A 15934-nucleotide genomic window follows, 5' to 3' on the forward strand; every position below is an offset into this window, starting at 1 on the left:
CTTATAATCTAGTTTAGTATACCTCTTTTATTGTTCTTATTTAAGTATTATATGCATGAAATAATTACCTTTTGGTATATCCTTTTTTTATACTTAAAACGGTCATTAGGGCAGAGAACCAGTTGATAAATTATTTGAATCCCACCACTGAATGGGTTACTGGCTTGGCTGGAGTCCTCCAATCAAGGCACATATGAGAAGTAATCAATGAATAACTAAAGTGCCACAACTACAAGTTGATGCTTCTCATCAGATCTCTCCTTTCCTGTCTAACTTCCTATCTCTCTCTCTCGCATGCTCAAAAAAAAATTAAAAAAAAGGTTATATATAGAAAATTAACCAGTGTAATTTAAATGTAATCAAGCAAATTGGGATATTTATCTTTCAGTTTTTCAAATAAATCCCCATATGTTTTATCCTCTAAAGAGAAATGTCTACCTTCTGAAGGTAAATCAGTACTTTCAAGCAAATTATTTAGAATTACTTCATTATCTTCATTAGCACCAAGTTATAAAATTTTAATTTGATAGATTTCATCTTTAAGTACATTTCTTAATACATTCTTAAAAGTTAAAATATTGTCTTTCAAACAACTCTATATATTGAAACAAAAGGAAAACTCCAAATATCAAATTTACTTATAAAATTGTAAAATTTTATTAATATTGTCAAATCAAGTTGTAAATGATATGAGGTAATTCTAAGAAACCTTTCAGGAAAACAAATTTGTGATTATCTCTTGAAATGTAATTTTCTTTTCTTTTTAAATTTATTTATTGATTTTAGAGAGAGAAAGAGGAAGAGAGATAGAGAGACAGGGACATCAATTTGTTGCCGCACCTGCCCTGACCGAGGATCAAACCCACAACCTTAGTATAGGCGGATGATGCTCCAAACCACTGAGCTATCCAGCCAGGGCTATTAAAATGTAATTTTCAAGATTATCCTACATATACATTTAGAATAATAAGAACAAAAAAAAAAAAACCATGTTACTACTTACTCATTTAGTATTAGATCAGGTGCAAAATATAGCATCTTCCCACTGACATGTTTATAGGATCTCCAACCTAGTCCAAATACCATTAAGCTCATCCAAGAATACTGTATGAGAGTTATCTGGTCATCAATATGTAAGTTTCTAAAACCTGTAAAAACAAATTAAAAAATAAAATTATCATGAAAACAACTTGTGTCAAAGTGTTGAAAATACATAGAAAATGGAAAATAAATACAAGTAGAGTAATATAATATTTTCAACTTCAATATATTTTACATTAAAAAACAGGTAACAAATAATAGATCCTGAGAAATTAAAAAGGAGCAGCAATTTTGAAAAACATTAAAATTAGTCACTGTGATTTATCATTTTTGAGAATTCACTAATTGAATCAATCATCTATCACTCACTCATGCAACACTCATTTATTGAGAAACATTTGTGTACTGAGCATTATGTTAAAATGCTTGGGTTATAAAGATGGATCAGATGCATCTTCTCATTTTTTTATTCATTTTGAGAGAGAGAGAGAGAGAGAGAGAGAGAAAGCAAAAAGCAAAAGAGTAGGGAAGAGCAGGAAGCATCAACTCCCATGTGTGTCTCAACCAGGCAAACCCAGGGTTTCAAACCGGTGACCTCAGCATTCCAGGTTGACGCTTTATCCACAGGCCAGACACATCTTCTCCTTAAAAGAATCTCACAAGTCAATAGGAGAAACAAGCTCATAAGTGCAGTGATAGAGAAGGTTAGAGGGAGTACACTAGGAAATTGGAAGATCAGGGAAAATACACTAAAAGAGAAAGAGATAATGCCCAAGCAGAATATAATCAGTTTGTTGAGGAAGCTCATTTTTTAAAGAATTAAACATAAACTGATTTCATGATATAAAACCACTGCTTTTAATTGTGCTGCATCTAACTTTAACATTCCTGAATTATGAGTTGGGTAGATTGCATAGTTTTCTGGTCATTCATTTTTTTTTTCAGATGGTTTAAGATGTGTGGAGATATATGTGTGTGTGTGCATGCACGCGCGCGCGCGCGTGAATGCTCTGGTCTTTCACATCTTCACCACCTCCTTTTTTAAAAACCTTTCTCCGGGCCCTGGCCGGTTGGCTCAGTGGTAGAGCGTCGGCCTGGCGTGCAGAAGTCCCGGGTTCGATTCCCGGCCAGGGCACACAGGAGAAGCGCCCATCTGCTTCTCCACCCCTCCCCCTCTCCTTCCTCTCTGTCTCTCTCTTCCCCTCCCGCAGCTGAGGCTCCATTGGAGTAAAGATGGCCCGGGCGCTGGGGATGGCTCCTTGGCCTCTGCCCCAGGCGCTAGAGTGGCTCTGGTTGCAACAGAGCATCGCCCCAGAGGGGCAGAGCATCGCCCCCTGGTGGGAAGAGTGTTGCCCCCTGGTGGGCGTGCCGGGTGGATCCCGGTCGGGCACATGCAGGAGTCTGTCTGACTGTCTCTCCCCGTTTCCAGCTTCAGAGAAATACAAAAAAACAAAACAAAAAACAAAACAACAACAAAAAAACAAAAACCTTTCTCCGGTATTGCTGGCAGAAGGAGGATAACAGAGAAAAAGAAAATGTATTGTGATATAAATGATCAAAGTCTTCTATCCATCTCTTTCCAATTTTCTTTTTCTCTTCTTGGATGAAGATCACCAGCTCAGCACCGATGCATTTAAAAGAGGGAGAACTAGAGGTAAGCTTGGAGATGTAGGCTAAACTAAAGTCACATGTGGATAGTCTTTATGTCTATTAAAGGAGCAATGAGAGACAAAGAGTCTAATTTATATTATGGATGCTCCTTGGTAGCTATGTGGAGGGTGAAAGTAAAAGCAAAGCAATTTCTTAGATCTCAAGGGCAAAGGGATATTTATTTCCTGATTCTGTTAATCATCTCAAGCTCAGTGATAGAAAAGGTTATCTTCTCTCCCTACACTCAAATAGCCCCATCTTCACATGAATAACAGGAATGTATATATTTCATATATATGTTATATACCAACAAATATGTATTTGTCCAAAATATATGTCCAGAATATATTTCATATGTTATTAGAGATATATAACAAATTATTATATTCACAGCAAGTTAGGTTCAATTAATCAGATGTATTAAAACATTAACATATTTTCACCATCATTTCTGATATATATTTTACTCTCTGTACCTTTCTTTTATTTCTTGATTGATTTTTGAGAGAGAGAGAAAGGGAGATAAAGAGAAATATTGATAAGTGTTTCACATATTTATGCATTTATTGGTTGATTCTTGTATGTGACCTGACCAGGGGTCAAACCAGCAACCATGGTATACTGGAATGATGCTCTAATCAGCCAAAGTCTCTGTACCTTTCTTAGTCAATGTTATAATTTTCTATAGAAAGCAGTATATGTAATTAAGTATTAGACTTACTATACATACATTCTTTTTACTCTACAGCTTTGTTACATGTTAATCTGAGTAGTTTTAAAAATCTGACAAAATTATGTAACAATTCATTTGTTCTTTAAACGACATATTTTGCTTACATTTACATACTTGTATTTATTTTATCCTTAAATTTTTCTTTTTTTTTTTGCATTCTGGGACTATTAAGGCCTAGATGTTATGAAACAATTTTATTATAATGCAAAAAGAAGATCTTGCTGAAATAACATAAAACTTATAAAATTATCAATATTTATAGCAGAAAGTGTACTGTTTTCATTTAGCAGAAAAAATATGACTCAGAAAATAGCTTTATTCACTCTATTCTTTAGGGAGCTTATCTGTGAAAAACGTACAATGTTAAATTGATTTGAACATGCATAGTCCAGAAGTGAAATTTTTTCCCAATTAACTACAATACCATTTATTACTTTATACTGAAACAAAGACGGGAACACTGAGATCAAATTCCTATTGATAACGATCAGGTAAACTCAATAAATCTGAGATGATGATCAAAATGAAAACCTTCACATAGAGAAGTGATGGATGATCCCTAATTGTGTTTACTGAGTTGTAAAGAAAAATACCCCCTTCTTTTGTGTGACTTGACCTGAATAATTTTTGACAAAAGCCTTGTTATAAGCTGTCCAATACTTAATATTTTAAAATATTTAAAATTAAAAGAGTACAGTAAAGACATGGCTCATATAACTTTCTAGGTTCTCCTATCTTCCAGAATTCTGATAAAATATATAGGTTTGGCTTCTGCAGAAACTGTCATATATTGAAACAGTAAATGTACAACAAAGGCAGAGCATTAAATACCTCAGCACCTTCTGACACAAAGTGTAAACTTTGAGCAGCACAAAAGAGTTTCAGCACAGTAAGAGCAATCACTAACATAGGTGTGATGACTTATTAATTAAGAACAAAGACTGGATGCTTAATGGTCTAAGGCAGCATAGTTCTTTTCATATCAAAGCCTTGAGTTTCATAGATAATCTTTAAGCACCTTTCTGAGATGAAGCATTATGCTTGAAACTAGGCATAACGACTGGGAAGATGCTGTTTCTGTCTTTAACACTGGTGGTGAGACAGACAACAAAATGTATTGATAGAACATAATTTTCACTCGGAGCAAGAGTGGTGTGGTTGGTAAAGGTAAGGGTGAGGAGGGAGAGCAGAGGTCCTTCGACTCAGTCTGGAGGCTCAGGAAAATCTTCCTTCGTGGGAAATCACAGGTGATTATAATCCTGAAGGCAAATCAGGGATCAGCCAAAAGAAGATGTAGGAAAAGAGAAGGGACTTCAGGTGTCCCACAGAAGCAATATGGGCAAAAGAGAGCAGGAAACTGAGCAAATAGCATTATGAGACCTGAAACTTAGAGGTGTTTGAAACACTGCAAATTCAGGAGCCATATCACAGAAGGGCCTTGGATAATAAAAGAAAGAATTTGGGCTTTGTTCTGAAAAGGGTGTAATATAATTAATTACTATTGTTTTAGATGATTTTGAGGGCAGGATAGGGGATTATTTCGGGACAGTGTGGAAACTGTCTCGTTGTGGTAACTGGCTCATTGTGGGTGAAGAGAAGAGGGGTACAGTGCAAATTAAGGAAAAAATTATGAGGATCTAAACTAAGGGCAGTAGCAGTGGAAGTAGCATGTATAATGAATCATATAATTAATAAATAGAGATGACAGAATTTGATAACTCACTGGACAGAAAGAAGGTGATGGAGAAAAGTGAGCTGAGAGATATAGTCGAGATTCTATCTCAGGGTGCCATTTCAAGAAACAGAAAATGGTTTTAGGTTTATGGAATAGGTTTTTGCTGACTTGGAAGTTCATCCAGGTGGAAATGTAAAATAACCAGTTGAAATAAGCTCAGTAGATGGTCTCGGTTGATACTATATATTTAGGACTTACCAGAATATGATTATTGAAGACAGTCTAGGAATGAGTTCATTCAGACTGTCTAGAGTAAGAAACTAATGCCATATTTATGGTGTGAGTGGAAGAACACATCTACAGAGGAAACAGAAAATATTTAAATTGAGAGAAACACTATCTACCTCGAAGGTAAGTGATGAATGCCAAAGGAATAGTTTCAGCAAGAAATGGTTTTTGTCAATGGCCTAAGAGGCATGTGAAACATGGGAAGGACTGGTAGTATTTATTTGATTTGGTAAATAATAATTTTGTTAACACTGGAAAAAAATAATTTCAGTAAAATAAGATGTTTGAAAAATCATTTTTTGAAAGTCTTTATAAAGTATTATTAAAGCCTAACTTTACTCTTTATAGGCTAATCTCATTTCTTTCCCATCACTTATTTTGGGGGAAGTAATTTGATTTATTCATTACATTTGGGAGCAAAAAAACCCTTTGTCAAATATGCAGTGGCTGTCACTGACTCAAAAGATATTTTGGCATGCTTCAAAGGCAGAAAATGAGGCAAAGGACTGATCAGCCTTATGATACTGATGATTACAAGCAGTCTGGCTGAGGCCAAGAAGTACTTATTCAAAAATGCAGTCTTTAAATTTGACAAAGCATTGGCCTGAATAGACCTTTTTAACTAAATGAATAGAAGAATCAAAATCAAATTTATCAAAAGGAAATAATATCCCCAAACCTCCTGCTACAATGTATTGATATATAGGATGAAGAATACGTAACAGTGAAACTGATTTAGGAATGAGTACCTATTAATTTAATTTTCAAAGTCTACCCTGACTTGTAAGATTCTGCTTGATCAACCCATCACTATGCCACTAAATTTATGTCTGCTACTCTCTCCAATATAAATTTATTTTCACTGTTTTTTCTTTAGTACTTGGATGATGAGACCCCCCCCCCAGAAGGCTAGTACTTATTGTAGTCATGTTTGAGCAATAAGCACAACTATACTTTCTCAATCAGCAGCTAAAAAAGGTTGTGATATTTTTTATGTTATTAAGGAACTCTCATATTTGAAAAAATTGGGAACCATTATGCTGGTCTGATTCATTCTTCACTAAACTAACACTTTCTTTATTTCACATCAACAGCCCCAGTATTCCTTCTGTCTGCAACATTTTCTCTTCATGAGTTATCAAAGTCTCATTTCCTTTTGAAGGTCCAATTTAACTGACACTTTGTCTCAAAGACTTCTGTAATCTGTAATGCCTGAAGCCAAAAGTGTTCTTCTGTCCCCCTTTTCTTTTTATCTGTATCTTATGTCACTTTCATTATAGTTGTTTGGGTATCTTATCTATCCCATTGGATAGAACATTCCTTAACAGAAATATATGTCTTGTTCATTTTTAAAATTTTGCAAACACTGTGTTGCTTCACTCTCTAAATAAGAATTATTAGAGAGTGTTGCTTCACTCTTTAAATAAGAAAATATTATCCATTGAAGTTACAGCAAAAAGTATATGTAAAGTTATTCATATATGAATACATTTTGTCAGATGCAATGTATCCTTAAAGGTCATTTGTAAATGTGCTGTCTTGAGGCTAAAGCATCCTTCAAGTCTCCATTAAATAGTGACAAGGGGAAAATTCTGAGATGTCCTAAATTAAATTATAGTGGGCCAGAGAATGAAAGAAAAAGTCAAGAGTAATCAACTAGTTAGTAGTTGTAGGTCAATTAAGCCACTGCTTCACATTATGTTGGAACTTTGAATCAACTACCAGGTGGCTATTTTAAAAAAGGTAGCCAGCTATCACTTCATCCTGCTTCCGCAATGACTGTTGCACACAACCAATCAAAAGTAGTAAATGTCTTCCTTATGGACTGTACGCCAATCCTAAAACTGCCTGACCATCAGGTTTTCCTGCCCTCCCCCTTATCTGTTGTCAGTGTAAATTGTCAAAAACAACTTATATCTTTCTTCCTGAAAATGTAATGCATAAAAGAGCCCCTCACCTTTAGGATGGCGGACATGACTTCTCCATGTAGCCCTGCTTTGAAGGGTTATACTTCATGCCTCAGGACCTGGTCTTTTTCTGACTACCTTTGGCTAAATAAACCCTTTCTTTTAGAAATGCTTTCAGCTGTGAAAGTTCTTTCTGTTTGTTAACAATAGAAACAAAGATATCTCTGAAATAGAATGAGAGAGATGTTAGATAAACTACAATTAATCTAACAAGTCCAAGAAAATAGAAGAGCTAGACAAAAAAAGAAATGAGGAAGTCTTGACCTGGCAGCAAGAACCCTCTCAGGGACCTACAGATCCATGCTCTGGTGCCCTCATGCCTACTGTCACCGTTGTGATTATCATCTAAATCTGATCTTAATCTGACTTCCCAAATACATTTTCTTATTGTGAAAGAATGACCTGAATGTCTAACATGTTTTCCTAACAGTATCTCTTTTGTTTGTACTTTAAATAAGTAAACTGACATTCTGGTGCATTAGTAAACTTCATTTAACAAAGTCCAGCTTTCACAGAGCAATAACACATGAGTAAATGGAGATTCAAACAGAGTCAAGATGGCAAGAGTAGTTATACTCTGAACTCACCACCTCTCACAAACACAGAAAATTACAACTAAATTATAGAGTAATCATCACTAAGAACTTCCTGAAGACTAGCCCAATAGAAGTTCTATAACTACGGATATAAAGAAGCCACATTAAGATGGATAAGAGGGACAGAGACGTGGTCTAGATGGATCCCACAACCATGGTGTGATGATTAATAAATGGGAAGAACAGCTCAACTATGTAGGTCCACCCAAGGAGTGAAGGGTCCAATCCCCAGCTTGGGTTTCCCCCCTGGGGCACCTGAGAAGTTCCATAACATTTTTCTGTGAAAGCCAGTGGGGATTATATCTGAGAGAGACAAAAAGCTGCAGAAAATGGAGACACTACTATTAAAGGATTCACACATTTAGTTACTCCTGTAAGAGCAGTTCAAGAAGCACCTGGGTCATGCAGGAGAAAGGAAATTAACTAACTTTAAGGTGAGGGCTGGTGGGGCAGAATTAGAATTCTCAGGAGACAAAAGCACTGGCAAGCACCATTGTTTTTTTTTGCTGATCTCTCCTCCCACCCAGCTGGCCCTGTGAAGGCTGGTACAAAATGTGTCACTGTCCATTAACCTAACACCACTTGCCAAGCCCACATCATTCTCCCAGCCTTGGCATCTCCTGAGACACTGCCCTACTCAACCTGCTTGCCAAGTAAGAGCCTCTTCCAGTAATTCTAGACCCTCCACATGAGTGGTGGCTGGCCTAGGCTCAGTTTTCAAATAGTCTCAAAGGTCTGCAAACCCCACACAAGTGGCAGCTGGACTCACATAGCACGGTAAACTCTCCCAAAGGACCACAATCCTCATACAAGCGGTGGCTAACCTCAATTGGAATTGTAGTTCCCACCAAATGCCCCCAAAGCCTGGCACAAGTGGCAGCCAGTCTCAGATTGTAAGGTAGCTCCAACTAAGCAGTGCCAAGCCAGGTTCAAGTGTCAAAACCATACTCATTGTAGCTTCTCTCAAGCCCCTCCAAGCCTGGCACAAGCAGCAACTAACTACAGATCATGTTGTAGCTCTTAGTAGGCAACCCCAAACTTAGCAAATATAGCAGCTAACTTTGGCCCCCACAGGAGCCCCTGAGGAGAGCTTCCATACGCTACACACCTAGAAGCTGGCTTCAGACTGCACCAGAGCCACGGCCAAGCAGCTCCACAACTGATAAACCCAAACAGCAGCCATGAATAGCAATATAGCTCTGCTAAAGTGACCCTCACTCCCTGGAGTCAGCGCCCACACAGCAGCTCATCAAATGTAGTCACAATCAATCCTTAAAGTCGGCCTCCTGAGGGTTAACTCACCCACTGATGTGCCAGCAGCAGTTGAGCCCAATTATAACAGGAGGACACACGCAACCCACACAGGAAAAACAACTTGAACACCTGACTCAGGTGATAAGAGGTATTGTACTACTGGACCCTACAGGATACATTCTATATATAAGGCCATTATTTCAAGCCTGAGAGATGTATTTCATATACCTAATAATAGAAATAACTACACAGAGCCAGCCAAAATGAGAAGATAAATATCTCCCAAGTGAAAAAATAAGACAAAACTCCACAACATAACTAAACAAAATAGAGACAAGCAATATGGCAGGTCAAGAATTCAAAACATTGATGATAAAACTGCTCAGAGAACTCAAGAAAATAGATAAACTCAGTGAGAACTGCAACAAAGAGACAAAGAATATAAAAAGAACCAATCAGAAGAATAACTGGATTGGAAAAAAAGCACAGTAGAGGAAATCAACAGCAGATTAGATAAAGCAGAGGATCTAATCAGTGATCTAGAAGGTAAGTAATGATGTACACCCAATTATATAGAGACAGAGAGAGAGAGAGAGAGAGAGAGAGAGAGAGAGGGACAGTTAGGGACAAACAGGAAAGGAGAGATGAGAAGCATCTTCACTGAGATTCCTTAGTCTCCTTAGCTCTTCATTGATTGCTTTCTCATATGTGCCTTGACTGGAGGGGCTGCACCGGAGCGAGTAACCTCTTGCTCAAGCCAGTGACCTTGGGCTTAACCCAGCGGCCTTGGGCTTTAAGCCAATGACTATAGGGTCATGTCTATGATGCCACACTCAAGCCAGCGACCCCTGGCTCAAGCTGGTGAGCCTGTGCTCAAGCCAGATGAGTCTGTGCTCAAACCAGTGACCTTGGGATTTTGCACCTGGGTCCACTATGTCCTAGTCCAATGCTCTATCTACTGCACCACTGCCTGGTCAGGCCACCGTGACATAAATGTCCATAAATGTCCAGGCCACAATGTCCATAAATGACAAATTTATGGAACAAAACAATATTAGTCTAAGAGGAAAATTTCTAGCAATTCAGGTCTACCTCAAGAAACAAGAAAAATCTCAAATAATTTAACCATATACCTAAAAGAACAAGAAAAAGAACAAGAAAAAGAACAACAAATCCCAAATTGAGGTTATAAAGATTAAAGCAGAAATAAATGAAATGAGTTTAAAAAAAAAATAGAAAAGATCAATTCAACTAAATGCTTGTTTTTTCAAAAGAAAGAATTGATAAACCTTTAGACACACTCATCAATAAAAATAGAGCCCAATATATAAAATCAGATATTAAACAGGAGAAGTGACAACTGACACCACAGAAATAGAATGGATTGTAAGAAAATACTAAAGACAACTATATATGTCAACAAGTGGGACAGCTTGGAAGAAATGGATACATTCCTAGAAAAATACAATCTTTCAGAGTGAATCAGGAAGAAACAGAAAATCTGAACACACCAAATACTAGTAATAAAGTAGAATCAGTAATAAAATATCTCCCAATAACAAAAGTCTTGGATCAGATGGCTTCACAGATGAATTTTACCCAAGAGTTAAAAAAAAGAAAAAGAAAAAAAGAATTCCTACCTTTTTGAACTATTCCAAAAAATTGAAGAGGAGGGAAGGCTCTTAAACTCATTATACAAGTCCAGAATTACCTTAATACCAAAAATAAAAATATTACAAATATAAATAAACAACAGGCTAATATCCCTGATGAACATACATGCAAATCTCCTCAAAATAATCTTAGCAAACAAAATTCAGCAATACATTAAAAGGATCATAGTTCATGATCATGTGGCTTTTATTCTAGGATGCAAGGTAGGTTCAATATCCACAAATCAGTTAATGTACTATACCACACTAAAAAAAAAAACCCCAAAAAACAGAAACTCAGCAAAGTGGGAATATAGGGAATATACCTCAACATAATAAAGGCCATGTATGACAAACCCACAGCCAACATGATGCTCAGCACTGAAAAGCTAAAAGCTTTCTCTTTAAGATTAGGAACTAGATAGGTATGCCCAATATAATCACTTTTAATCAACCTAATAATATCCTAGCAACAGTTTTAGAAAGAAAAAAAAAAAAAGAGGCATCAGATTGAACAGGATCAGGCAAAACTATCATTATTTGCAGGTGACATAATACTATATAAAGAAAATCCTAAAGATTCCAAAAAGAAACTGTTACATCTAATAAATGGATTCAGTAATAAACAAGATACAAATTAATATTAGAAATTGGTTGTGGATTCCAAGATGGCAACAGAGTAGGTAGCAGATGTACCAACTGCCACCTCCCAGGGTCAAATAGGATTGTACAACTTAATGTAAGAACAATCATCTTGTTTATAACCAAGGATCACAGAGTAGCCACAATGAGACTAGTAGGAAGGGTGGATATGTGGAAAGGGCTGCCCCGATCCCAAGAGCAAGTGGTGGCAGAGAGTCCAGTGAGAATTTCACTGCAGGGAGGGTCACCCTGGGAGGGGAGGGTCCTAAGCCTCAGGCCAGGTGCCCCAGCCTAGAGCCCCAGAGCCTAGAGGAGGTGCCCACACAGCATCTAGCAGTGAAAAGAGCCAAGGTTTCCTTCTGTGAGAAAGAGACAGGACTCTTGGAGATGCATGGTCCATCTTAAAGGGCCAGCACAGAAAATTTCATTCACAGTCACTTACCCGGGGCTCCTGCAGGGGAAGGCTGAGGGACTAGAGTTGCGTGAGGAAAGGGTAAAGTTGGTGTCCCAGGGAGAGACTTTGTGGGGTATAGCCACTGGAACCCCTGTGCTAAGAAATTCTACAATATTGCAGCTTCCATCTTTCTATCTTTCTTCTCAGAATGACAGGGCCATTTTGAGAAGTCAGCCAGGAAGGAGGTGGCGCATCAGTGACCCAGTTTTCTGGCATTGAGGCTGGCACTTTCCTCTGCATGCTCCCAAATATATGACTGGTGCTTTCCCTTCACAGGAGACTCAATAGAAACTTTCCGGACTTCAGCCAGACCACACCTCTGGGTGTCTGAGGCCATACCCACTGGACTCCTGGGCCACACTCTACTGAGGTCTGAGAATAAGTCTGGACAGATTGACACCTGGGCGGAGCCACACCCACCACCCCTCCTGATCCATGAATTAATGCTGACTCTAGAATATATCAGAAGTTTTTTCAGTGGCTGAACCCAACAAGCAGCCAGCATACAGAAGCTGCAGGAGGCAGGACTCAGGGAAACTTGGCCTTTCCCCAAGGCACAGTGTGAATAAAAGCCAGCCTAGATGTTCAGCTCAGTATTTCCATGAGCACCTGGGCCCAGCAGAGACAGCCACAAACTCTGGATTGCTTGGGGCCCCAAGAAGATTGCTGAGGGCCAGTCATGGGCAGTGTCTTTCACTGGTCTGCACCAGGTTCCTGCCAGGGAGGCCCAGGGCTGGCACATCCAGTGGCCAACTATGAGAGCATCAGTTCAGGACCTAATAACCCTTGCCGGTGGCATGTCCTCATAAAGGGTTCCTCACACCTGGCCCAGCTGAAGCAAGTTCTGCTTTCTGTGGTCAACACCTACATAGCAGCTCGTGAGCATTGGACAGGGTGGAGCTTCACAGTCAACTGGCCAGGGTGCTGAATGTCCTGCCCTGCTGGGCTAGATTCCATAGGGGGAAGGGACAGAGGCTTAGAGCATGGACATTTAAAGTATGGGTACCCTCATGCCCATTGTTGAGTCTGGTTCAGGGACTTAGCCACTATCTTGGGGGGCACAGTCAGCCTGAGGAGAAGACTCTCTCAGTCTTCTTCTCTGAGAACAGGGTCTCACCAGTAGGAAGAACTTCTGCAGAGGGGACTATCAGCCCTATTCAATCTGAGCCTGCTTTCACCTTGCTGGGGGGGAAATAAAATTTGAGTATCCAGCAGTTGTGGAGGGATTAGGCTCTGGAGTAGCGGCCACTTTCCCGTACTGAGCTCCTGACCAAAAGACCCCTAAATTAGGGGGATCCACTAAGATTGTATTGCCAACCTCAGCTACCCTAAACTACCAAGTTTGCAACCCGTAGAGGTGTTGGTTGAGTGAGGCCAGTCTGAGCCCACACTAAGCAGTATTTCTACAGAAAACTCTGTGGGAAGACCAGGCAGCTACAAGAGGAGGTGGAGCAGCTGAAAAGTGGAGCCAAATGTTATGGAGGTTGGGGATTTTATGGAGCTGCTGTCATCTCTAGGCAGGAGGAAGCTGATCCTTATACACAGTTTGGCCCCTCCCATACTACCCAGGCAAAGAAACACAGATACAAACAGTGAACAGACTGGTAACTCCAGACAGGTAGCCCACGGCAGGTTATAAACAACGGCTGATGCCAACCCAAGAAGATCTAGAATCAACACAACTAGTAGTGGGTTACAGAGAGTACAAACACTAGCTAGCTACACAAGCAGCACACCTAAAGGAGGAGTCCAGGAGGCACCGGACACTGTGGAGAATAAATATGCCCAACAGGACAGATACAGCACAGTGTCAAATACACATGATCAAAGTTGACCCTTAGAGTCAACCAGCCTGAGGGGATGATAGCACCCATGAAAGGACCAAATATATTCAATACTGACATACAACAGGAGAGTAAATACTAAGCTCAAGAAGCATTCCTAGAGCAAAAAACTCAGGTAGCCTGGAGGTCAGTACCACTGAGTCCATCTTTCTCATGAAGACACCACTAACAAATTTCAAAGTCAGACAGATCTACCTAATACACAGACAAAATGGGAAGACAAAGAAATATGACTCAAATGAATCAACAAGAGAAATCCCCAGAAAAAGAGATAAATAAAATGAAAGAAGCAAACTATCAGATACAGAGTTTAAAATAATAATTTTTAGGATGCTCAGGGATCTTAGAGCAACAATGCATGGTTATAATGAGAACTTAAAGAGATAGCAAGCATCAAAAGGACACTGACATCATAAAAAAGAAGCAGTCAGAAATGACAAATACAACATCAGAAATGAAGACTGCACTAGAAGGAATTAACAGCAGGCTGGATGAAGCAGAGGATCGAATCAGTGATTTAGAGGACAAGATAAACAAAAGCACAGAAGCAGAGCAGCAAAATGAAAAGTCTCAAAAAGACTGATGAAACTCTAAGAGACCTCTATGACAACATGAAAAGAAACAACATCTGCATCATAGGGGTTCCTAAAGAAGAAGAGACTGAATAAGGGATAGAAAGTCTGTTTGAAGAAATCATAGTAGAAAATTGCCCTAAAGTGATGAAGAAAAAAGCGACACATGTTCAAGAAGCACAGAGAGTCCCAATTAAGAGGAACCCAAGGAGGCCTACATCAAGACACATCATAATTAAAAGGCCAAAGTTAAGAGACAAAAAAAAGATTACTAAAAGCTTCAAGGGAAAAGCAGTTAGTTACCTACAAAGGAGCCCCCATAAAGTTGACATTCGACTTCTCAACAGAAACACTAAGGCCAGAAGGGATTGGAAAGAAATATTCAAAGTGATGCAAAACAAGAACCTACAACCAAGACTACTTTATTCAGTAAGGCTATCATTTAAAATTGAAGTTGAAATATAAAGCTTCCCAGACAAAAAAAGACTCAAAGAATTCATTACAACCAAACCACTACTGCAAGAAATGTTAAGGGGTTCACTATAAAAAGAGCAAAGGAATAAAGAAATCAAAGAATGAGCATTGTAGATTTAAAGAATAAAATGACAATAAATAAGTATATGTCAATAATAACCTTAAATGTAAATAGATTAAATGCTCCAATCAAAAGACATAGGGTAGCTGCATGGATAAGAAAATGGGACCCATACATATGCTGTCTACAAGAGACCGACCACAGAGCAAAAGTTACACATAGACTAAAAGTGAAGGGATGGAAAAGAGTATTTTATGCAAATGGAAATGAAAAAAAAAAAAGCTAGCGTAGCAATACAGTGGTCCCTCGTCTATCATGGGGGTTAGGTTCCAGATCCCCCACGATAGGCAAAAATCTGCGAAGTAGCAACCTTATATTTATTTTATTATTTAAAAATATTTTAAGGTTTTACAAACCCTCCCCACACTCTTATAAACCTTTCCCACACTGTTATTAACCTTTCCCACACTTAAAACTTTCTATGCTCTTAAACACTTTCTACACTCTTAAACCTACACCCAGGGTACTGAATACAGTGCTGTGGTTGGTCCCCTCCCATACATCAGCCAATAGTGTGCTGTGTACGATCTCATGTGGGCAAACTAGCTCACTTGGAAATGGCCGTAGCTACATTTTCCATAAGTGCAAGTCTTTGTCTACTCATCTACTATATGCTACATATTTTATTTCGAGTTAATATATATATTTCAATGTGTTCTAATTAATATTTTTATATATTTTTAAATTGTTTTCAGTTTTAGGCTAGAAAATCCTTATTTTACCACATAAAAATTAAAATAATAAATATATAAAAATACCTATATACCACAAAATTCTGCAATACAGTGAAAAATCCATGATACAAAATTAGATATATACAATTAAAAAATCTGCAATACAGTGAGACCATGAAAAATGAACGGCCACATGGCGAGGGATGATTGTAGTTATATCTGACAAAATAACCTTTAAAACAAAGGTTATTATTATAAAGGACAAAGAACGTCACTACATAATGATAAAGGGAGCAA

General features: G+C 38.4%; 1 protein-coding gene across 2 annotated transcripts in view; it reads right to left on the minus strand.

The window, feature by feature from the left end:
* Nucleotides 1-15934, minus strand: part of PGR (progesterone receptor) — a 90665-nt gene that overhangs the window by 18851 nt on the left and 55880 nt on the right. For both annotated transcript variants that reach the window (XM_066360735.1, XM_066360734.1), the window contains one exon: nucleotides 1004-1148. In XM_066360735.1, the coding sequence (XP_066216832.1) occupies nucleotides 1004-1148 (145 nt within the window). The remainder of the gene's footprint in view (nucleotides 1-1003; nucleotides 1149-15934) is intronic.

Source organism: Saccopteryx leptura, chromosome 1, assembly GCF_036850995.1.
Source record: "Saccopteryx leptura isolate mSacLep1 chromosome 1, mSacLep1_pri_phased_curated, whole genome shotgun sequence".
In the NCBI taxonomy this organism is placed as follows: Eukaryota; Metazoa; Chordata; class Mammalia; order Chiroptera; family Emballonuridae; genus Saccopteryx; species Saccopteryx leptura.